Genomic DNA, 25,255 nt, shown 5'->3' with positions numbered 1-25,255 from the left:
AATGCTGGAGACAAGCAAAACGGGAGGGATGTTACCTTTGGTGCTTATAAACTTCTTAGAAGCATCCAGCAGGCAGATTTAGGAAATGCAGCAGTGGAAGTACAGTTTGGGGCATGTGCAGAACTCGAGTATACACTGCAGCAAGCAAAAATGGCAGTTCGCCCCCAGCCTGCCTCTGTTCCATCTTGCGGCTAAATCACACATTCTGGGTGGTCTAGATTCAACTCCCACCTCATTGCCTCGGTTCGCCACCCAACACTGCGATATTAAGGACTAACTCTACCGGATTAGGGGCAAAGCCCTGGAGGTATGCCTATTCCTAGTGAAGGAGCCAAACAGAGCTATATCTTTGGTTGGAAACGGAGCTGCTCCAGGTAAAAATGGAAACCAACTTCTTCGTAAAGGATATGAATAACACAGATTTAGAATAAGACACCCTTTCTGGATTTTTTAACCATTGAGAATCCCCCAAAACGTTCTTCAGGCTTCAAGAGTTGGAGCAGAGTTGTTTTCTCTTGCCCCGGAGGGAAGGGCCAGAACCAATGGGATGAAATTAATTAAAACTAAATTCCGTCTCAACCTTCGGAAGAAGTTCCTGACGGTCAGAGCGGTTTCTCAGTGGAACAGGCTTCCTCGGGAGGTGGTGGGTTCTCCATCTTTGGAGATTTTTAAGCAGAGGCTGGAGAGCCATCTGACGGAGAGACTGATTCTGTGAAGGTTCAAGGGGGTGGCAGGTGACAGTGGATGAGCGATAGGGTTGTGAGTGTCCTGCATAGTGCAGGGGGTTGGACTAGATGACCCAGGAGGTCCCTTCCAATTCTATGATTCTAAGAAAGCCCACAAGTGGTCCAACAGTGCAGTCTATGGTTGGGAAGCCAAGACATGGCTACTTGGTAACCATAGTTGGCACACAGGGACATACGGAGGGAGACTCAGAAGTGTGCAGCTGCTCAAAATAGCACTGTGATCCTCTGTTTATCGCTACAATCAAGAGACCCCCCTTGAATCTCAGCACCAAAGCTAGTGACCTAAGGCTCACTTTACATTAAAAAAAAAAGATTACACAGGAGAAGACCTGAGCAAAAGGGCCAGTTTCCACGAATTCAAAGTTTGTAAGTCATCCCCTTCATACTCTGCAAAGTCATGAGATCTGGGTTTTTTAAAAATTATATAATAAGATTTTCACAGGGAAGCAAATCCTTTCAGCCGCAGGAATTCGACGAATTCTCACGGAGACAGCAATTAGGAAGGAACTGCCAACTAATGCTTTGCTAGCATGATTTATCAGTTTTTAATGGTTAATTGAACGGCAATGCGCCTCTCCTAATCATCTTCACAGCAGACCTGCCGCAGGTCACCGGCTTGCCATGGACACGTTGACAAATGGCCAAAGAGTCCTTGGACTAAGAATGAAGAAGAGCAGGGGTGTTTATACCCCACTTCCCACTACCCAAAGGAATCCCAAGTGGCTTACAAACACCTTTCCCTTCTTCTCTCCATACCAGACTCTCTGTGAGGTAGGTGGGGCTGAGAAAGCTATGAGAGAACTGCTCTAGGAGAACAGCCCTAGGAGGACTGTGACTAGCCCAAGGCCACTCAGCTGGCTGCAGATGGAGGAGCAGGAAAGCAAACCCAGCTCTCCAGATTAGCATCCACTGCTCTTAACAATGGCACCACGCTGGCTCCCAAGCAGGCACAAATAATACAAGGAAGTAGTTTCCCACCTGATTGCATGAAAGGGGAAAGAGAGATACAGAGATACAGAGATACAGAGATACAGAGACAGAGACAGAGACAGAGACAGAGACAGAGACAGAGACAGAGACAGAGACAGAGACAGAGACAGAGACAGAGACAGAGACGGGGGGGGGGTGTTTGAGATTTCGGAAGGCCTTGGCCAGAGAGTTCCCAAGGGACCTCTTCCTACCCAATCACCCAAATGTCTCACTGCCTGCCTGCACATCCCTCCTTATCCTGTGCATAAGTCCTCCCACTGTCCATGCTCACAGCCTTCTGCCGACCACAGACCTTTCCCGGATGGCCCTGGGCAGTGTGCACGGCAGGATGCATTGGTGACAAAGTACCCCTAGTGAGCAGCAGGGAAATGGCATGCCAGGGGATCAGCTGCAGTGGGCCCAGCCACGAAACCCTGGTTGAGAAAGCCTTCTCTATGGTTTTAACACTGAGTTTTTGCAAAACGCTTGTGAATGTCCCTACTGTTTTTTTACACAAGTGTACAGGTGGGACCTCCAGGGTCATCTCTGTCCCTGCTCCTATTTCCTCATTCCTGTGATGAGGATGTTATCCGTTCAGTCATGTCCAACCCTCAGTGATTCCATAGGGAAGTCTTCTCCATGTGCCCCTGTCTCTGACCGCTTCTTTCAGTTGGTTCACGATCATCCCTGTGTCGGCTTTGATTGTGTCGAGCCAGCGTTTCTAGGATCCAGCAATGAGACCGGTAGGTCTGATATCCCCATAAAGTCCAGTAACCACCATTGGAATACGGTTAGATAGCCTAGAAAGAATTCTGAGGAACTGCGATGGAAGTTCTCCTCTAGCTTCACGTGGGCCAGTAGGGCCTACCCAGGAACAGAGGAAGGAGGCACCACCACAGTATGTTGGGTTCACAGAGAGAAGATCAGACCCGTCGGGTCTGTAGACCTGTGGAGGAGCGAGCTTGAGGTCTGAGACAGGATCGTGGCCATGACGTAATTGACCAATGGACAGCTAGAGCCCATCTGCTGGATCTAGTCAGTTCAAACCGAAACTGACCAATAGCGCGAACTGGCAGGAAGATCCAATGGTTGCTTGTGTACAAGTAGGGATTTTCGGGGGAGGGGGGGCTTGTTAGTTCAGTTCAGCACTCCTTGTACCACGCTGGGGCCACAATAAAAGGTATCCCCTGTGCAAGCACCGGGTCATGTCTGACCCTTGGGGTGACGCCCTCTAGCGTTTTCATGGCAGACTCAATACGGGGTGGTTTGCCAGTGCCTTCCCCAGTCATTACCGTTTACCCCCCAGCAAGCTGGGTACTCATTTTACCGACCTCGGAAGGATGGAAGGCTGAGTCAACCTTGAGCCGGCTGCTGGGATCGAACTCCCAGCCTCATGGGCAGAGCTTCAGACAGCATGTCAGCTGCCTTACCACCCTGCGTCACAAGAGGCTCTGGGGCCACAATATAGAGCTCAAATCACTACTGGTGTCTGAGGCCACCTTTGAACCCACAGATTTAACCCTCCCTATGCGAGTCAAGGAAGATGAAGCCACCTGAGCTGGGAGCACCAGCACAGACAATGGAGCCAAAGGCCCCCATATGTCCAGCATACGGTCCGAGCACCTGCCCAAGGCAACCAACACATGAGATACCGGATCATAAAACCTGCAACAGCACATATCTCCCCTGATCTTGTCAACCACGCAAGCTTGCAACACTGCAGGGAGCTTCTGGCATTCGCAAGCAAGGTAAGCTGACCCATTACCCTGTCGTTTGCAACACAACGATCCATTAGGCAACTGGTTTCGACCAAGGATAACAGCCTCTCTGGTTAGCAAAGGACCTGAAAAATTTATTTCAGGGACTCCTCCATGGTCAAAAGGTTGAGAAAGGCAGCACCAAGGAAGGGGAAAGGGACACAAACGCAATGCTGCCGTTTTCCAGGGAAGCCCTGAGCATCTTGTGATGGGTTAGCTCCACCCAAGCCTCACGCTCCATCCCAAAGACCTCTTTGCTGGTTCAGCATCTGGCAGACGGGCCAGGTTGTTCCCCAAACAACTTTCCCACACTTCTCAAGAGATTTGGAGAGCGAATGTTTAATCCGCTCTCCCCCCCACCACCACCAGTCCTCAAGGCAGAACTTTTGCAAACCGATCATCTGTGCAACCGGCCGTTTCTGAGAACAGGTCTAAATTCTCTGGCTTACACCTTCGCTAAGCGGGGGTCTTGGGGGGGGGGGGCATTTTGTTTTAACCTCCTTCTTCCCGGCATGGCAAATTCTTTGGATGTTTTCTGTCCCTCAGCAGTTTCACGTGAACACCCAAGGAGCAGAATTAGGCGAAGCATTACGGCAGCTTAAGTAATTATAGCCCCACACATGCCGGCGATCCAAGGCAGAAGATTAGACGACAGAGCTGCCAGTCAAGAGGGCTGAGAAAGGGAGGGGCTTTGTTCTGTCTTTATTCAGCGGGATGATCGTTGGCCATGTTGGCAGGAGGGGGGCGGGCAGGCTGACAAAGCCATATATGGTCATATCACCCGATAATTAAAAAAAATTAATACATTAAAAATTAAATAACTCCCACCCGTCTGGGGGCATTGAGGCACCCCAGGGTTTCACAAAACAACTGCTGAGAAGGCCAGGCCTCAAACGTAATGCATTCCCACAGGAGGGCTTTCACAGCTCAATCTGAAAACGCAGGAGCATTGTTTTAAAGGTGATTTTTAAAATTAATGTATCTATCTAAGCTCAAGAGCCTGCTCCTCCACATTCAGCCAGCCGGGTGACCTTGGGCTAGTCGCAGTCCTGTTAGAGCGGTTCTCTCAGAGCTCTTTCAGACCCACCCACCTCACATTCCTATCGACTGCCATCTTAATTATATTAAGGGGGTTAGGGGTTTAACTAGAGCCTCTTGTGGCGCAGAGTGGTAAGGCAGCCGTCTGAAAGCTTTGCCCATGAGGCTGGGAGTTCGATCCCAGCAGCCGGCTCAAGGTTGACTCATCCTTCCATCCTTCCGAGGTCGGTAAAATGAGTACCCAGCTTGCTGGGGGGTAAACGGTAATGACTGGGGAAGGCACTGGCAAACCACCCCGTATTGAGTCTGCCATGAAAACGCTGGAGGTCATCACCCCAAGGGTCAGACATGACCCGGTGCTTGCACAGGGGATACCTTTACCTTTACCTTAGGGGTTTAACTGTGTTTTTATTATTTTATTATAAACCGCCGTGACTCAACCGAGAGCGGCGTTATAGAAACCTAAAAATAAATGATAAATAAATAATGCTACACTTGGGAGTTTCAGGTCACTTTGAAGCATGGTTCTTTGACAGGACACACATTTCAGGGTAGCATGTGGGATAACGTGCAGCACATGTAACCCCAAAACCCGAGGAATAGTGGCGTGATAAGTGTATTCCTGAAACCTCCCCTGGAAATTCCACATTAGTGTTCAAAAGTGGACTGGACACAAGGTAAGCTAGGTGTACCTGGAATTCCAGCCCTGAATTCTAAATAAACTTTCACACACACACACACACACACAATAGTGGTTCAGTGGTTAAAATGTCAGACTAGGATCCCCCACTCCGCCATGGAAGCTCACTAAGTGACCTTGGGCTCTCCCCCTAACCTACCTCACAGGGTTGTTGTGAACAGAGGAAGGGAGAGCGCTGTCAGTTGCCTTGGGCCTCCACAGGGGAGGAAGGCAGTACAAACTAAATGGCATTCCCCCCAGTGATCGCTGCTTCCTGACCGATTTTTCAATCACTGTTTGTGTGTCTTCGTACATGTTATAACTCTGTTTTTAATTTGTTTCAGTGATATGGGGGAGGTTGATTTTAATGGTTTGAAAATACGTCTTCTTGTCACGTGTGGTTGAAATTGCAGGCCACTTAGGCAGCCTTCGTGAGGACAAAACGGAGGGATCAATATTTGTAAATATACAAATAAAATTGCCCTCGTGTTGTTTACATGACCTCCTAGTATTGAGACACGGGTTGCTAGTTCCGGGTTGGAAAATACCAGGATAATTTGGGAGTGGCGCCTGAGAAGGGCAGGGTGAGACTCCAGTGGGGTATAAATGCCACGGAGTTCACCTTCCAAAGCAGCCCATTTCTCCCGTCAAACTGATTGATGTCACCTGGCCAGCAGTTGTAATCGCTCCAGCCGCCCCCTGGAGAATGGCAACCCTTGGAGGAGACTGCAAGGACGGCAAGGTCCACCCTCGGGAAGGGGGGTACACCCTCAGGGAGAGACGGGGTCAGCTGTAGCTGGCCGGTCCCCCACACATCTTGACCTGCTATCAGGGAGACCGCGGACCACAGGATGAAAGGGTCACTTCAGGATAGTTCGGTCATCCCTAGAGACAGTCTATAAAAAGCAACCGGCGCAGAGGGAGAGAGGACAACCCTTCTTTCCACCAGCACGAGGGCCTTGCCCACGGAGATCCTCTTTCGCAGTCGCTCCCTGGAGATTCTGTTCTCAAAGAGATCCTTTCCCGTTTCCGCTCGCACGAGAACCCGTCTGCCCCAAGGCCTTCAAGCAGAGGCGGATAATTAACACCCGTGAGCCATACAAATGGGAGAGAATTCGGGCTGGCAAGCCACCTTTGGGAGTTGCTGAAGATTTGAGGGATGGGGCTTGGAGGAAGGTCAAGGAGCGGAGAGAGCTCCCCAGAGATGTGGGGTCCCTCAAGGACATCTGCTTCTCCTAGACTCTATGGTAAACCACAAAGTCAGCCATTTCCTACAGAGGAATAGATCTCTGCAGTCTTGGGGTCAGCTGCAATTTGGGGAGACTGTCTAGTCCAGGGGTAGTCAAACTGCGGCCCTCCAGATGTCCGTGGACTACAATTCCCATGAGCCCCTGCCAGCGAATGTGAATGTGAACGCATAGTGTTTGCTGGCAGGGGCTCATGGGAATTGTAGTCCATGGACATCTGGAGGGCCGCAGTTTGACTACCCCTGGTCTAGTCTGTCCTCTGTAGGTAGCAGAAGGGCGTGGTCACGCATGACAACAAACGGATGAGCCTGAGACAGTATAGCTAGGGTTGCCATCTCCAGGTTGGAAAATACCTGGAGATTTGGAGAGCCTGAGGAGGGTGTGGTTTCGGGAGGGAAAGGGCTTCAATGGGGTATAACGCTATAAAGTCCAATTTAAAAAGCAGCCATTTCTCCGTCACCTGGAGCTCAGCTGCAATCCCAGGAGATCTCCAGTCACCACCTGGAGGTTGGTAACCTTAGGTACAACTGATGTCATCATGCCCTCCAACAGTAATGCGTTCCCACAGTAGGATTTTAACAGCACAATCTGAAAACGCAGGAGCATTATTTTAAAAATGATTTTTAAATTACTTTCTGTCTAATATGAAGAGCCTGCGCCTCCACATTCAGCCAGCTGGGTGACCTTGGGCTAGTCACAGTCCTGTTAGAGCTATTCTCTCAGAGCTCTTTCAGCCCCACGCACCTCACAGGGTGTCTGTTGTGGGGAGAGGAAAGGAAGGTGATTAGAAGCCGCTTTGAGAGTCTTTCAGGCAGGGGAAAGCGGGGTATACAATCAAACTCCTGCTTTATAAGGGGAGGGGAACATAATAATAGGGGAAGAAAAGGTTGAAGAGGCGTCCTGGCACTTATGAAAAGCTGCAGTGTTTGCTTCTCCTGAATTCTTCTTGTTTTTTAAGTCAAGAAAAGAAATGCCCTTCAGCCCCCGTTTCCTGAATGTAACTGAATCATCAACTGGGGTTCATTGTTCAATCCCGGTAATCCTTCACTCAAAGGCAGTATCAAAATGCCTCCATTTCTGGAGCAGAAGCAAAACACCTGGCCCCTCTTTGCATGGAATGCACTCGTAAGGGAATAAGGCAGGGGCAGCCCCTCACTCCAAATGCATTCACCTTGGCCGTCCGCCTTTGGTTTTCAGAAAGGGTGGCCAGAAGATCATGATCTTCTCCTGCAATAAGTGAATCGGGCCCATGAGGTTCTTTATTTTTGCACCTGGGCAGACCAGGGCTGATTCTGCACTTGCTTCGTTTATTCTGTTGCGGATCCTGCTGAATTCAGATCGATTTGAACTCGGGTCTTCCTCTTCCCCCCCCCCCCCCCAATTTGAAACAGAAAGTGTTCTGCACTCATTTCTAGAAGCCAAGAAAGGAGAGGGGGAGCCAAGCACAGCAGGAGCCTCTTTCTTTATTTTCTTGAAGGGGTGGGGTTTGGAGACAGCAGAGGAGGAGGGGGGGGACCAAAAGGCAAACCTCTGCTGAGAGAAGTTAGGGCTTCTGGAGCGCAGTCACTTTAAGGAAAGCCTTGCAACCAGGACCCAGGAAGACTTTGAACAGACGCCCTGGCCAATCAGGGAAGACTACTTTGATCTGAGGCAGGGAGCAGTGAGTAGTGAGTTAATTCGCAAAAAGGAAACATCTGCACATGGCAGTTTTTGAAATATCAAGGCTTATATCCATTCCAGGATATCGCGGGGGAAAGGTAGGGTCACCACAAATCAATTGTGCTTGTTGCAGAGGGAAAATTTAAAGCACCCAAAATCAAAATGCAAATCGAATTCAGTGTAGACAGGAGGGATTCATTTAAACAGGGCCTGGGTAAGAATCTGGGTGCAGATTATACTCAGGCCTTCCTTTTTTTTTCCTTTTTTTTGTCACAGGGAGGAAAATTTGCAACTAATATTCCATCACCACCACCACCACCTCAGAACTGCACCTTTTCTGTTTGGCCACACACTTGAAAATGCCACACCAGAGGCAGGGTTACCAACTCCAGGGAAATCCGCTACAGCTAGGGGAGGCACAACAAGCTCCCGCTGTCAAAGCCGCCTGGCTCTTCCACTACGGCTTCTGGGTTTCATTTTCGTCACAGGCCCCTTGCTGATCCTCTGCACAGGAGGCTAAACTGAGTGCCAGAAAGGAGGGGAAGCAGTGGCTGAGGACCAAGGCCATGAATCAAACTGCATGAGTGAAATAATTTCCTTCTGGTTCAGCCCTGCGCAGTCCCAACCCACAAAAACAATTGCCTTGGCAGGCAAAACGGCCGCAAATAGGGCGTGCTGATTAATTTACAGGACGCTCGCTGCGGGACACACGCAATGTCTGGCTAGCACTGCAGCATAACTGAACCCTCAACAGCTTCCCTGACTCTTTCATGGGACTAGACATCTGATCCCATGACGCTCCCTTATACTATCGAATCCAGGGATTCCCAACCGTGTCTCCGGGAACCCCGGTGTCCCCTGAGAGTTCCCCAGGTGTTCTCCGACATTTCCCAGAGGTTTGGATGGCCGCTGATGTCACTAGATATCCCTGGAGCCCACTTCCCCTGATGCTCTACAGGCCCTACACAGAGCAGACCTAAAGCTTCCACTTTTGTTTTATTCTATTGGCCCTTCCGAATGATGGTCACAAATGGTTTGAGTGTATGAGTGATGTCACATCTGGTGATATGTCACTTCCAGGGGGTGTGGCTAGCAGGCATGGCCAGCTGACATGACATCTGGGGTTCCTCCATGGTCAAAACGTTGAAAAGGGTGATCTAATCATCGGTCCTTCTAGCTCAACGTGGTCAATTCTGGCTTACGGAAGTTCTCCAGGACATCTGACAGAAAAGGGTCTCCCTCCATGCCCCTTACCAAATAGCACCTTTAGAGATGGATACCAGAAACTGAACCTGAGCATTTCTACCGCTTAGAGCAGCCGCAAGAGAAAAAGAATGCAACCAGCCTCACTTCTGGGCAAACCCACAGGTGGCAATGGGTAACTCTAGGAATGGGTGGGAACTCTATGGTAAAACCATAGAGTTTTTGGTGACTTCTAGAGCTACCCTTTGTCATTTCCCGGTTGTACCCTGAAGTGATGCAGTTATATCAGTGACAATACAAGCCCCTCATGTCCCGAACCATATCCTGGGGGCCTAATCACAGAAAGGCCCTGCCCTAAGTAACATGTTAAGCACCAGTTAAAGTGCAGGATGGGAACAGGCCACAAAGAAGAGGTTGTGGGGCAGTAGGCAGTAGATCAGGGATTCCCAACCAGGGCTTCCTAGAGAAACAGAGAAGAGTTATTTTTATACCCTGCTTTTCACTGCCTGAAAGAGTCTCAAAGCAGATTATAAACACCTTCTCTTCCTCTCCCCTCCCCTGTGAGGTAGGTGAGGCTGAGAGAGCTCTGACAGAACAGGACTATCAGGCCTGTGACAAGCCCAAGGACACCCAGCTGGCTGCATGTGGAGGAGGCAGAACTGAACTGAGAAACCCTGAGGGAAAAAACAATTTATATACAATCATGAACCATGGATCTTCACGCCATTGGTCAGTTTCGGTTTAATTTGCGTGAAAGAACACTTGCGTAATTTTAGGGTTCAGGGTCACCAGAATATAAGAAACTGTATTAAAGGGTTGTGGCATTAGGAAGGTTGAGAACCATTGATCTAAGGCAGGGGTAGTCAAACTGCGGCCCTCCAGACGTCCATGGACTACAATTCCCAGGAGCCCCTGCCAGCATTCGCTGGCAGGGGCTCCTGGGAATTGTAGTCCATGGACGTCTGGAGGGCCGCAGTTTGACTACCCCTGATCTAAGGCAATACAGGGCCAGGCCACAAGGCTCAGACGCCTGTAAAAAGCACCCCAAAGTGAAAACACACACCAAGACCTTTGTTCACACTTGGCAGCGGCAGCTGGGAACAAGCAGCATCAACTCCCAACCCAGCAAAGTGCTTTCTTCAAACATCTGCTTGAGCAGAAACAGCTGGCGTAACACAGCAGCTCTGAACATGAGCCATGAAGCCCTCCGTTCAAATCCCGTCTAAGCCGCAGCCTCCCTAGGTAGCTTGAAGACAGGAGAAAGCCAAATCCCCTTCTGGAGTAGGACCACGAAATTGTAGAGGCCACGAATTCTGCAGAGTGCCTTGAATGTTGGCCTGCAGTTTTAGCGTTTTCGGTGTGACTCTAGAACCTAGAAGCAACTACGGATGTTCTCCCCATTGCAACTAAACCAAACAAAATTTAAAAATCCTTAAAATAAACAAAGGTAAAAGACGGGTACACGAGCCATCATTTCTATTCAGACTAGATGCCTGGACAGGTCAGCCAGTCCTCTGACACTGATGAAGGAAGCTGAAACGCAAGGTCAAGATGACCAAAGTCAACTGACAGCACGACTTGCCAGCAATATCATGCAACTGATGTCCTAAATTCTCACATCAGTCCTTTAAGGATGACGTTTTGTTGGATGGCAGTCAATCCCCACGGAACTTACTTGTAAAGAAGGGGAGGGGAAACGGATTCAGCTTTGAGCATTTGACCGCTGCAGTCTTTGCACAACTGTGGTGAAATGCTGTTTCAAAAGGACACCATTTTTTTCCCTCTGTGCTGGGGAGAGGGGCCGCCAAGTCCATGTTCACCTTCCCTTTTGAATGTGAATTGACCTAGCCGGGAAGCACTGTGTAGTAGCAACACAACGAAGAGTTGATACAATATGGGAACAGTATATCTGCTTTAAAAGCACATGCACAACTTTGTAATACTCCAAAAGGGTGTAAATGTAGGAATGCCACTGGGAATTCCAAATCCAGCATTCTATAGCAGGGGTAGTCAAACTGCGGCCCTCCAGATGTCAATGGACTACAATTCCCAGAAGCCCCTGCCAGCATTCGCTGGCAGGGGCTTCTGGGAATTGTGGTCCATGGACATCTGGAGGGCCGCAGTTTGACTACCCCTGTTCTACAGGAACTGCATCCAGGGCCTTCACGTCATTCCGAGAGGGAGGCATTCCAACCTGCAGGCTTCTGTAGATTGGCCTTACCGAACCAGCATTATCACAGCTTAAATAGAAGGGACATTTAAAATGATATTTGTCATAGCGTTCCCTTGTTTGAAGTAGTCATCCAGGAAATATGTCCTCCTTTTTTTTGCTTTCCAAAATACGATGACCCCAATGAAGCCATAAGGAAATATTTATTTACAACACCGATATACCTGTTTCCACCTGGACCATGAGGCTCGCTAAATCTAAAATCAGAAAATCACCTCAGCACAATCACCCTAAATCTAAACGCACCAGCTAGAGCAGGGGTAGTCAAACTGCGGCCCTCCAGATGTCCATGGACTACAATTCCCATGAGCCCCGCTGGCAGGGGCTCGTGGGAATTGTAGTCCATGGACATCTGGAGGGCCGCAGTTTGACTACCCCTGAGCTAGAGAGTACTTCTCCAGATGCATGAAGTGTGACCTCATTAGAGAGATATTTGCATCTGAGGTTAACAAGGTCAAAGCAGAGAGTACAGGGAAAAGTGCAATTATGTAAAATTCAGATCTAATCTGAACACCTGGAACTGGTCCCGGGTTTTGCGAAGGTAGGGTGAGACAGAAATCCCAAGGCCTACTTCAGAGGGCAAGGGGGGAGCAAGGCCGTAAAACCTCAAACCCCAATCAGCAGCTGTCTCCCTTTGAAGTTATTTTGGTGACCTTCTTGTGGTGAAGAACGGTGACTTTCAAATCAATATCAAGAGTTTCCCAGGAGTCTCCCCCTGAAAGGGTTTCCAGTCCTGGGTTCAGAAACTCCTTGAGATTTGAAGGTGGGGCTTGGGAAACTGGGGCTTATAGAGTTTTGGGCGCCACAGTTGAAGAGGGATGTAGACAAACTGGAGCGTGTCCAGAGGAGGGCAACAAAGATGGTGAGGGGTTTGGAGAACAAGACGTAGGAGGAAAGGTTGGGGGAGCCAGGTCTGTTTAGCCTGGAGAGGAGGCGACTGAGAGGGGATCTGAGAACCATCTTCAAGTATTTAAAAGGCCGCCATGTAGAGGATGGAGCAGAGTGGTTCTCTCTTGCCCCGGAGGGGCGGACCAGAACCAACGGGACGAAATTAATTCAAAAGAAATTCCGTCTAAACCTCCGGAAGAAGTTCCTGACTGTCAGAGCAGCTTCTCAGGGGAACAGGCTTCCTTGGGGGGGGCGGGTCTCCATCTTTGGAAATTTTTAATCAGAGGCTGGAGAGCCATCTGATTCTGTGAAGGGTCAAGGAGGTGGCAGGTTACAGTGGATGAGCAAGAGGGTTGTGAATGTCCTGCATAGGGTTGGACTAGATGACACAGAAGGTCCCAACTCTGTGATTCTAAGAAGGAACCTTGGTAGGGGATGACACTAAGCTTTCCCCCTTCCAAAGCAGCCATTGCCTCCAGGAGAAGTGGAAAAAAATTAATTAATGAATAATAATGAATAAATAAGTGATTCATGTAGTCTGTAGATCAATAGGAATTCCAGGAGATCCCCAGTTCCCATCCGAAGGTTGAAAACCCTACCCACCAGGGGGGTCAGGGGGTCAGAAGGCCATTTCTATTCCCGGACTATTTCGCCTTTGCAAGTCAGTGGCTATTGCAGAGGGCTTTAATAGCCAGCTGGGTGTCGTGGTTAAGAGTAGCAGCTCCTAATCTGGACAACCGGGTTTGATTCCCTGATCCTCCTCCACATGCAGCCAGATGGGGGACCTCGGGCCAGTCATGGTCCTTTCAGAGGTCTCTCAGCCCCACCAACCTCACAGGGTGTCTGTTGTGGAGAGAGGAAAGGGACGGTGACTGTAAGCCCCTTTGAGACTCCTTCGGGTAGAGGAAAGCAGCATATAAGAACCAACTCTTCTTCTTCTTGGAGAATAAATATATTTTAACAAATATATATTGCTATTCTGCAATCCGCATAGATTCTTTCTGTGCTCCATTTTGCATATCTTTGCACAGAGGAGGAGGAGAAATAAACAATCTCCTGCAGAGAGATTGTCACTGAATTCAGCCATCTCCCTCCTAAGTGAAGCAAGTTAACTCTTGATCTGGCTGGCCCGGGCGTACTCGACTTCATCAGATCTTGGAAGCTAAACATGGTCAGTGAGTTTTTGGATGGGAAACCCCCAAGGCAGGTAATGACAAGCCACCTGTTCACCTCGTGCCTTAGAGCCCCTACGGGTTGTCATAAGTCAGCTACGACTTGACGGCAAAAAAACAACAGCCCGATTCCAGCACTAAGAACTGAATTTGCAGCCAACATGTGCATTCCAGAGAAGTAGCCAGAAGACAAATGTGTAGGAGACACCCGTGTCTGTCACCCTGGGCAGGATAAGAATGTGACTGAAGGACAGATAATTAGGCCTCCTTCTCCTTATACCGGTACCTCTTGGCAAAGCAGAAAAGAGGCAATTTGTCTGCTATCTCTTGAGCGCCACAATGGCCGTAACCCAACATGACCAGAACAGAGCAGATCTGAATGAACATTTTCATTCATAGAATCCTAGAATCATAGAGTTGGAAGGGACCTCCTGGGTCACCTAGTCCAACCCCCTGCACTATGCAGGACACTCACACCCCAATCGCTCATCCATTGTCACCTGCCACCCCCTTGAACCTTCACAGAATATTCATCTACAGTACAGCATTTAAGTTGTGCGAATTTTATATTCTTGATTTGATGGTTCGTTGGATGCCTTATGCCATGTGACCGCGTCTATCGAAATCCACCTTGCATCTCAGTAAGGTGGGCTAAAATAGGCTATAAATAGGCTTACATTTTATCAACTCAACCCATTTTTTACATGGATTATATTTTTATCATGGCCTTTCTCCAAAGGGCTTGGAATAATGACTGTGGCTCTCCGGTTTGCTATGAAATGCCCAGTGAGGTTAGTCAGGTTCAGAGAGGGAGAGAAGGGTCTACCAGTGAGTAACATGGGACCGAAGGAGTCTGAAGGTGCATTTCCCTTTTCCTTGCTGAGTACTCCAATCCTGCTCCCGTATTGGCTGTCTTTAGTATTATTTTATTTATTTATCATTTGGTGTGTGTAGTGGAGCCAGGAGAGCCAAGCCCTTGTCCACCCAAATCTTTGGAGGTCTCCCATCCAAATATTAGTCAGGGTCGCCCGTGCTTAGCTTCTGAGATCAGATGGGATAGTCCCTGCGGGGAAGGGCGGTAGAAAAGCCAAATGATAAAGAAATAATAAAAAATAATAAAAACCTTTTCTTTAAACCATGTTCTCAGCAGAAGCCCAGCAGAAGAGCTGACTCATGCCTCAGTTTAAAAAAACAAAACAAATTAATGGGCCCAAGCATGGGCCGACCAACCACGAAAGGCTTTGGAATCCAGGGCAAAGATCCTAGCAGCATCAGAGCCTTAGCTTTTTTAGCGCTCGTTAAATCGGGACTGGCTACAGCCAGCCTTGCAGTAAACCGGCCTTACGCAAGTTCCGCATGCGCCGACGTCCCGCCCCTTAATCTGGTGAACGGCGACAGCCCCTGCAGGTCTATTCCTAGACCTCTTAAGAAATAAGGCAGCTGTGTTTAAAAAAACAATAATCTGCAGACTGTGGGGAGAGACTGGAGGCAAAAAGGCTCTCTGACGTAGGGAGGCCAGCCTCCAGGTGGGACCTGGGGATCCCCGGGAATTATAGCTCATCTTCAGACTACAGAGATCTGTTCCCCAGGAAGAAATGGAAGCTTTGGAGGGGGGGGCTCTATAGCACTGTCCCCCACCGAGGTGACTTCATTTATACCCCGCTTTTCTCCCCAAACGCAGCTGGTGTCATCTTCCTCTCCATTTCATCCTCTCAATTCCCCGGTGCGATAGGTTAGTGTGACTGGCAGGGATTGGAAACTGGGTCACAGATACCTTAGCCAGACTCTCTAGCCCAGGAGTGGCCAAACTGTGACTCTCCAGATGGACTACAATTCCCACAAGCCCCTGCCAGCAAGCGCTGGCAGGGGCTCGTGGGAATTGTAGTCCATGGACATCTGGAGAGCCGCAGTTTGGCCACCCCTGTTCTAACTCAGCCTTTTTCAATCTTTTGCCCATGGAGGAGCCATTGAAATAACTTTTCAGGCTTCGAGGAGACCTGGAAGTGATGTCAACTGGCCACGCCTCCCAGCCACACCCCCAGAAGTGACATGTCACCCAAAGTGACATGACCTCCCGCGTTAACAGGAAGGCTCAACAAGGACTGGAGGGGAGGCAGCTTAAAGCGGGAATAGGCATGCAGGCTCCACCCCCTCCCAGGCACAGAACCATGAGAGAACTCACTCATGCTTGAAAGGGGGAGCAATGGGAGAGGCCCCTAACTTGGGGTCGAGTCCATTAAAGCAGAAGAGGAAAGGCTGCAGACCCCCTCCAGAGTTCCTGCAGAACCCCAGGAATCCACAGACCCCTGCTCTAACCATGACATCAGGTTTATTTCAAGCTTGCTTTCTTGCTGCCGCTACAATGACTCCCTATATTACCTATGTTTGTTAAATAATGCCAATAAAGATATTTCAGAGAATCACAGAATTACAGAATCATAGAGTTGGAAGGGTCTAGTCCAACCCCCTGCTCAATGCAGGATCAGCCCAAAGCACCCTAAAGCAGCCATTTGATTTGACTGCCTATATCTGGAAACTATTCCAAGGAGAAAGGAGCAAGGAATTTTTTTCCACTTAAGAAAGCTCTACTCCAGGTCCTTATTTCCTATCGCTGGAACATCTAATTGGCCCGAAGGATGTACCGTATGTCCAACAGGAAGACACACAAAGTCGCCTAATACTGAATCAGACCCTTGATCCATCAGATCAGAGCCTCCTACGCAGACGAGCAGCGGCTCTCCAGGGTCTCAGACAGAGCTCTTTCACGTCTCCTGCTTCCTGATCCTTTTAATCGGAGATACTGGGGATTGAACCTGGGACTTCCTGCACGCCAAGCAGATGTTCTCCCACTGAGCCACAGCCCTCTTGAGGCAGAAGGTCCCAACTGAACCCTACCCACAGGCCTCTCCGCATGCTGTTATACTGCAAAGAGGGAGGCACCTGTTGGAGACACTGGGCATTGGCAGGTTCGCATTTTATCCACCGGGAGTGAACTGTATGCATCAACAGATCCGCACCACAGGGCAGAATTTTGCATGTAACCCAGAGTCAAAGAGAGCACAAAACTGGAACCAAGACACATGTCCAGCTGCGAGTCGGCCAGAGAGCAATCAAAGATTAAGATCGGGTTCCCCTCTCCCCTTAGGGTCTGGGCTAGTTTTAGATTGGCCTGAATTGACAGGTCCCCAGTGACAACATCCCAATTTCCACCGGCCATATTTGGTCCCCCCACTGGGTTTGTGTGGGATATAAATTAAACTGCATTTCACCATAGTTTGGGTTGAGACTTGAATGGGTTTAATGGGGGTTTTACTCTGATTGTATGGATTGCAAACCAAAAATTGTAAACCGCCGTGAGCCAGCTCTGGGAGCAGCGGTCATACAAATCCAGTGATTAGACAGACAGACAGACAGACAGATGGACACTCATCCCTGTTCGAACCATGATTTCTACTTCGCCAGCACAGGCCCACTTCTGGCACAGACCAAATTCAAAACAGGTAACTTGTTTTTGCAAGCACGCTTTATATGCATGGGTTTTTCCTTGATGTATTCCTATTGTGATTGATTTCTGTCAGATAGGATATTGGCTGATGGCATTTTGTTGACATTACAGGAGAAGATAATGCTTTGTTTGCACAATGATAACTGGGAAATGTAGCTAAACAAGGACATCATCCCCGGTTGACCAATTCCGGGGGGTACCGTGTCATGAGCAGGATAGAAGACGACCACATTAGTTCTGTCTACAACCAGAACATTTCTCTGAAAGATGATGAAACACATCGCTGTAGCTACAAGACCTGGGCGCACAAAAACACACCAGGGCACATACCAATAAAACGAAGAGACGGCGGGCTCTTTGCCAACCCAATTTCAGCACCGTTAATTTATCCTTGATTGGCATCTTGGGAGACGGAGGCCTCTGGCTCACAGAGATGGCACTCAAGTCATCACCAAAACATCAGAACCCAAAACTCCAGCACTCCCAAGCATTCTGTCTCTGCTTATATGTATTTTATTATGATTCAGTTCAGACATCCAGCAAAACAGTAGTTTATTTACACTGCGTGGTAACGGTGTCGGGTTTCAACGCAGGTTATTTAAGGCAGGGGTAGTCAACCTGTGGCCCTCCAGATGTCCATGGACTACAATTCCCATGAGCCCCTGCCAGCTTTTGCTGGCAGGGGCTCATGGGAATTGTAGTCCATGGACATCTGGAGGACCACAGGTTGACTACCCCTGATTTAAGGTTTTACCAAACAAGGAGCCCAAACTGGATCGGTTTATTAAACACCGTCTCTTCTACGGTTTTGGGTGGTATATGAATTCAGACATTCTTGTGCAATCATGACTTGCGTTACCCACACAGAGAAAGGATTCCCCCAACACGTGTCAAGCAAACCCGGATTAGTTGCGTTGTCTTATCAGCCAAACCACAGTTTTCAGGTGATATCTGAACTGTCAGCTCTGATTTCTGAAACCTGAGCGTTTTAGAGCACATGGCAAAGCCGGCCAAAAATTATTTAATTCGTTTATTCCTCTGGACTAGGGATGCCAAACCCTTGGTTGGGTGCAAAAACCACAAAGTAACCATAAATTCCTAGAGCTACCCTTTGCCATTCCCATTAAGTTGGAGGCTGGGGATTTCTCACCCCCAGGTCGCATAGCCTGCTGGGGGATTTTTTCAACACAGCCTCATGCACTTCCTGATGTTTGAAACGGATGTGACAATGGGCAGCTCTAGGGACTGCCAGAAACCACAAAGTTACCGTTGACCCCTAGAGCTATCCTTTGTCATTCCCGGAAAGAACTTCCAGTGAATACATAATCCTGCATTTTTAAAAAATATTTCCCATGATGGAACCTCCCAATCCTCACACTGGTAGCCAACAACCCTGCACCAGACAGGAGCTGACTGAGAGAGGAGGTCTTCATTACTCACTGAGTGGCTTGAGGATGCTACTGCTTGTCTCGTCTGTATTTTCCACGTCCGACTTATCCGAGTAGTACTCAGCAATCTTCTCCTTTTCTTTCTTCTCCTTGGGCCGTCTCCGGTGGCGCCGCCTCCTCCTGTAACTCTTAGGCACGTGAACTCCGATGTAGACCGTATGGTGACCTGCGGAGCATAAACAGAAGGCACTGTGACCATCTGCAGGCAGAGTCAAGGGACGTTCACAGAGAGGGACCGTTCCATTAGCACAGAGCTCTAAGTCGGAAATACACAGCCAAGGCCAAAGTGCCAGCGATACAGGCTGAACTGAGGGGCCAAAGTCGATATGCAGATTATTTTAAAGAGTTGGGTCTGGTTTCGGGTTGCCTGCAGCCACAGAGTATCCATGGGGAATGGCTGCTGAAAATTGAAAGAGGGCCAAAACAGGCCTTCACCACCACCACCACCACCACCACCACCACCAGGGGAATCATAGAATCATAGAGTTGGAAGGGGCCATGCAGGCCATCTAGTCCAACCCCCTGCTCAACACAGGATCAGCCCTAAGCATCCTAAAGCATCCAAGAAAAGTGTGCATCCAACCTTTGCTTGAAGACTGCCAGTGAGGGGGAGCTCACCACCTCCTTAGGCAGCCTATTCCACTGCTGAACTACTCTGACAGTGAATTTTTTTTCCTGATATCTAGCCTATATCGTTGTACTTGAAGTTTAAACCCATTACTGCGTGTCCTCTCCTCTGCAGCCAACAGAAACAGCATCCTGCCCTCCTCCAAGTGACAACCTTTCAAATACTTAAAGAGGAAGAATGGCTCCCGCCTGCCCCTCCATGCAGAGTTGCCAAGCCCCCCAGATGCACAGGAGAATGGGAGGGAAAGGAGGAAGCCCAAAATCTGGAACTGGCCTGGCCTGGAAATCAAGTGTAATTAGCACATCTCCTGATGCTACCAGGAACCCTAGGGCCACGTGAGTTTTGTTAATGCCAAGTCAAGTTGGAAAGAGAGCTGTTTCCTACACTGAGGACACGCCCATGCTGGCAGGGAACAGTTTTACTGACCCAGGGAAATGCCAAAAGCGCAGGGCACCTGAAGGAATGAGTCAGATGTTTACTCCGCCATCCAATAAACCCATCCCGCTGTCGGCTTTTTCCAGACGGGCACCGGCTCTCCTGACTTTCCCACGGAGCACAAACAAGCGCCTTTGATGTGGCCCAGATCAATGCAGCTTTTACCCACACGTTTCTCCAAGCAGTTGGGCGGATAGAGCCGCAGCTGAACATACACAACTCTGCTGTGGAGAGAGATGCGCGTACTGCAGAGGGGCGCTTCCCATAAACCGGAGAGCGCAGGCATGCTCTCCATGCATGGTCCACAGCTTTCTTTCAAACTAAAACAAACTTCGGTACGTGGGGTACCCACCCATGGCCAGAATGGTATTGCAAATAATCAGGCAGATTAGAGCAAGAGAAACAAAGTGATTGTGTGCACCCTGCCCAGGCTGTGGATCTGTAGGCAGGCTGCGAGAGGGAGCAATGAGCCAGCTCTCGTAGCCCTTTCCTGTAGACCCAAGGTAATGCCAGCCACCCCTCTGGGGTCATAGAATCACAGAATCATAGAGTTGGAAAGGACAACATGGGTCATCTAGTCCAACCCCCTGCACAGGACACTCACAACCCTCTCGCTCCTCCACTGTCACCTGCCACCCCCTTGAACCTTCACAGAATCAGCCTTTCAGTCGGATGGCTATCCAGCCTCTGTTTAAAATTTTCCAAAGGTGGAAGGGATTTTCCTCCAGCCCAGATTGGCCCAGGGATCCTGGAGGCTTTTTGCCTTCCTCTGGGCCAGCCTTTCCCAACCAGCTTTCCTCCTCTTCCTACCCCCTCCAGGCCCATCATGGGCCATTTTGAGGGGGGCTCCTGCCCATTCAGAAAACCCTTCCAAGGCCGTCAAGAAACCCTGGTTCACGAAACCCTGGTTGAGAAAGCCTGGCCTATGTTTTCAGAAATCTAAACTTGCCAACTTTGTTTCTAAAATGCATCTATCGTGTGTCAAGGAGAACTGTTTTAAAGCTGACAGCACTATGACAGGAAGCAGGGCATGGCTGACTTATCTGGAAGGGATGTTGTAGCGTCACTCTAGGAATTTCTCAGTTCTCTATGGTAAAACTATACAGATCTGAGAAATTCCTACTGCATCGCCCCAGGAAGTCATGTCAGCACACTGCAACTTTACTCTTTATTTCTGCTTCCGGTGCAAACATATGAGCGCTCTCTCTTTATAAGCAAGAATACAAAGACTCCAAGGAGTGCAAAAATAGGTCAACAGTGAGAAACAGGCCATGTGTTTGTCGAGGCTTATGACTCTACCTAAGATGCACAGGGTCAGGGAGAAACAAAGGGTGTGATCCCTACACACCGCGATGGTTATCGGGCTCACCTACAAGGTCACAAGGAAGTGCAATCCCCTCAGTACTTTCCATTATGTGTTGCACAAGAATGATTTCTCCATAACCCTAGAGGACAATTTGAGAAAGATCTGTGCTTTCCCGCTTGCCGAACACACGTCCTTCTTCCGAGTCATGGCTCACCTGGGGCCAAATATACGCAACATATGGTTCAGGGGGGAAATTTGCAATTCCATAATGAAATTGGTGAAGAAATTCAGAACTCTTGCCTTTTACCACCTTTTGACGTGTGGAGAAACCCCTGAAATATTTCCCAGGCTTCGAGGAACCCCGGAAATGATTAGATGCCCCTTCAGAGAAGTGGGTGCAGCAGTAAGATGTGAGTGCCAGCCAATCAATCAGTCAATCATTTACTGTTTGCATCACGGAGGAAGAGACTAGTTTCATAGATCAACAGGGAAGGGGACTTCAGAGACGTCTAGTGGTGTCACTAGTCACTGAAACTTCTGGGAAAGTCCGTGTAACCCCTGAGGAGCTCTCACATAACCACACGGTTCCCCGGAATCTCTGTACTAGTCAAATGCATATTTCTGAGATTTTCTCCTCCCTATGTGAAGTCAATGGATTCACAAGGGGGCAAACTCTGCTAGGGATGCACAGCAAATGTTATAGGATGTTATTCTAGGCAACAAAGCATGTGCCGGCAAAGAAGAAAAATGCACAGGTGTGTTGCAGCAGTGTGCTATGAGGGACTGCTTTCCTTTTTAAAAAGCCCTGGGCCCACCCCAGCCCAGTCTGCCAACTAGCAGGGGGGAAGGACATGGGGAGCTGCTGTCAGTGACAGCGTGACATCTGTCATCTATGGTTTTAAGGCAGAGATTCTTGCAATCCTTAGATTGTACCCAGACTGAGTTTTCCCCCCCTATCTTTTTTGCCACTGCTTGGAGTGGTGGTGAGGAATTTAAAAATCACCAGCATCAATCAAGCAGTGTCAAATCACTTCTGGGGAAAAAACGAGAAATGACATCACGGAGTTCTAGGAATCGCCGGAAGGTCTATGGTAAAATGACCAGTGATGTAATGCCACCTGGAAAGTTAGCATAACACCCATGACCCCTAGGAATGCCAGCCTCTGGGTGGGACCTGGAGATTCCCTGGAATTACAGCTTGTTTTACGACTATAGAGATCAGCTCCCCTGGAGAAAACCATTGCCTTGGAGGGGGGAATTTATGGCTTTGAACCACAATGATATCCCAGTCCTTCCCAGTCTCTATCCAAAACTTTGCAGGAATTTCCCGACCAGGAATTACAGCCCTATGCCCCCATTCCCCGCCAGTGGTTGGGAGGGACCTGGCAATCAAATTACCCACCCCCCTTCTCACACTGGTTACCAGCCATTATCCAGCAATGCTATTACCACCTATCTTGGCTAGGGTTGCCAGCTCCAGGTGGACAAATTCCTGGAGAATTTGTGGGTGGAGCAGGGGGACGGCAGAATTTGGGGAGAGGTGGGGGTCTAATGCAATAGATCCCACCCATTCTAGGGCAGGCTGTCTCAACCAGGGTTTCATGAAACCCTGGGGTTTCTTAACGGTTCTGGGAGGATTTCCCGAATGGGTGGGAGTGAATTCATTTTTTATATATTTTAAAAATTTGTTAAACATTTATCGGGTGATATAACCATAGGTGGTCATGTCAGCCTCTCGACCACTCCCCAAATGGCCAGTGATGGGCCCGGAGAGGATGGAAGAAGAAGAAGAAGAAGAAGAAGAAGAAGAAGAAGAAGAAGAAGAAGAAGAAGAAGAAGAAGAAGAAGAAGAAGTCGCCTTCCCATTCCTCCCCCCACAACAGACACCCTGTGGGGTGGGTGAGGCTGAGAGAGCGCTGATATCACTGCCCGGTCAGAACAGTTTTATCAGTGCCGTGGCAAGCCCAAGGTCACCCAGCTGGCTGCATGTGGGGGAGCAGGGAATTGAACCCGGCATGCCACATTAGAAGTCCGCACTCCTAACCACTACACCAAACTGGCGGAGGGGCTTCAGGTGAGCGTGTCCACAGCTCTGCTTCCCCAACCATATCCTGCACAATCCTGCCCCTTCAGGGGTTTCTCGAAGCCTGAAGAATGTTTTAGAGGTTTCTCAGCGGTAAAAAAAAGTTGAGAGGGGCTGCTCTACCACAGGGCATTAGACTGACCTCCAAGCAACAAGATAAACTTTGCTTGAAAACTTCCGCAATCCCATTCCCAACCTGCAGGAGGTCAACAGCCCTGTGGCATTTCCCTTGCACTTGTTTGTCTACGTGAAATCTCACCAGGGGTTACGTGGCCCTTCCCAGAAGCCCAGATGGCCGCTGAGATCACTAGACGTCTTTGGAATCCCCCTCCCCTGTTGCTCTACAGGCCTACTCCCTTTCTCCATAATGGAAACAATAAATGATCGATCGATCGATCGATCGATTGATTGATTGATTGATCGGTTGGCTGGCTGGCTCCCACATCTTACTTCTCCAAGGGATGTCCCCACCTCCAAGGTTCCTCAAAGCCTGAAAAATATTTCAGGGGTACCTCCATGATCCAAAGGTTGAAAAAAGGAAGGTCTATTCTGCAAACATCGGAGTCATTTTATACCCCAGTGGTACACAAAGGGTGAAACGAATGAAACAGTACATTGCTTTAACATTCTTCTTTTTCCCTCCAGACTATTTATTGCCACTGTGCTTCTCTACATACCAAACAGAAATATTTAATATAAAGCTGGAATCTTTTTCCCCCTTGGCATTTGTGGCATGTTCAATGCAACGCCCACCCCAAGAGTTTTGTTTTTTTTAATGACGATGACTTGCTTTAAGGATCCAGTCCAGGGGTAGTCAAACTGCGAATGCTGGCAGGGGCTCCTGGGAACTGTAGTCCATGGACATCTGGAGGGCCGCAGTTTGACTACCCCTGATCTAGTCAGTCTCCAGCAATGTTGGCGTGGCGGTTATTTTTAAAGCAAAGCGTAATTTTTGTTCAGGCAAGAAATGGAAATGGGTATGTGGAAGGCCTTCCGTGGGACAGAGGAGACCTGACATCGGAATTCTAAGAGAGCAAATCCCCCCTTGTGGCTTAAAGGAAATTAAGCTGAAGAAGAAGAGCTGGGGGGTTGTACCCTGGAGAGCCATGGGGAGGGGCCATATTTCAGTGGAAGAGTCTCTGCTTGGCATGCAGAAGGTCCCAGGTTCAATCCCCGGCATCGTCAGTTAAAACAGCCCTTCTCAGCTTCTTTACCACCAAGGCAAGGGACTTTCAGAGCCTGCGGTGGGGGACTGTCTTGGGTGACTACTTCCTACATCTGGGGAGAACCGTACTTCTCTGGAAAACGACCCTCGGGCGCATTCGGCAGCAGCACCCGCCAGAGGTGGCTCTGCCCCACCGGCCAGCCAAGGGAGGACAATAGCTGCTTAGGGCCTTGTTCTCATGGGAAAGCTCAGCGGGACAAGAAAGGGGGGAAAGGCTGCTGAGACAAAGTCCCATTGAGAAACGGCGTCAAGTGTTTCCTGCTCAGGCACTCTGGGGAGGAAAGTTTATCTTAACTTTATAAACACATGCCAACCAAATGCCAACCATTTCCTTGAAGCCAACCTCAGAAGGCGGTGGGAGGGGCAGAAGGGGGGCGGGAGGGGGAGCCTGACTCTCTCGCTCCCGCTTTAAGCCAATATTCCCTCCTCGGGTTCCCTCTACAAGTTGGGAAATGCCTGGCGATATCCAGGATATCTCCAGACTCCGCCAGGAGTTCGGGAGCCCTGTGGAACTAGCGGGAAAGTGATGGGTTTTGCTGTGTACATTTTCTTTCTCTCACACACTTAGAATTTCCATATTACTAATAGCTGTGCGGTATGCAGGCGACAAAAAGATTAAAGAGACAGTCTAGTTCAGGGGTTCTCAACCTTCCTAGTGCCGCGACCCTTTAATAACATTCCTCCTGTTGGGGTGACCCCCAACCATAAAATCATGCAAGGGTCCTTTCACAGAAATTGAACCAAAACCGACCAATGGCATGAAGATCCATTGTTCAGGATCGTATATAAATTGTTTTGTTTTTTTTCCCCTGGGGTTTCTCAGTTCAGTTCTACCTCTTGTCCCACCATGACAATCTCGCTCTTTCCTGCCGCTCCAGACAGACGAACGCTCTATCTTGATCTACTCCGCAAGGCTGTTGTGTGGATGCCCTCCCAGCCAAGCTGCTTGCCCTGCCACAACCCTTGTGAAAGGCTCATTCGACCCCCAAAGGGGTCCCGACCCCCAGGTTGAGAACCACTGATCTAGTTCCGTTTCG

At 49.2% G+C, this 25,255-nt stretch overlaps 1 protein-coding gene across 3 annotated transcripts in view; it reads right to left on the bottom strand.

The window, feature by feature from the left end:
* Positions 1 to 25,255, bottom strand: part of SLC4A4 (solute carrier family 4 member 4) — a 176,765-nt gene that overhangs the window by 115,822 nt on the left and 35,688 nt on the right. For all 3 annotated transcript variants that reach the window (XM_077301159.1, XM_077301160.1, XM_077301161.1), the window contains exon 3: positions 18,534 to 18,707. In XM_077301159.1, the coding sequence (XP_077157274.1) occupies positions 18,534 to 18,707 (174 nt within the window). The remainder of the gene's footprint in view (positions 1 to 18,533; positions 18,708 to 25,255) is intronic.

This window comes from Paroedura picta, chromosome 10 (genome assembly GCF_049243985.1).
Source record: "Paroedura picta isolate Pp20150507F chromosome 10, Ppicta_v3.0, whole genome shotgun sequence".
NCBI classification, from domain to species: Eukaryota; Metazoa; Chordata; class Lepidosauria; order Squamata; family Gekkonidae; genus Paroedura; species Paroedura picta.
The sequence above is the reverse complement of the archived record's forward strand: the minus strand, read 5'-3'. Positions and strand labels throughout refer to the sequence as shown.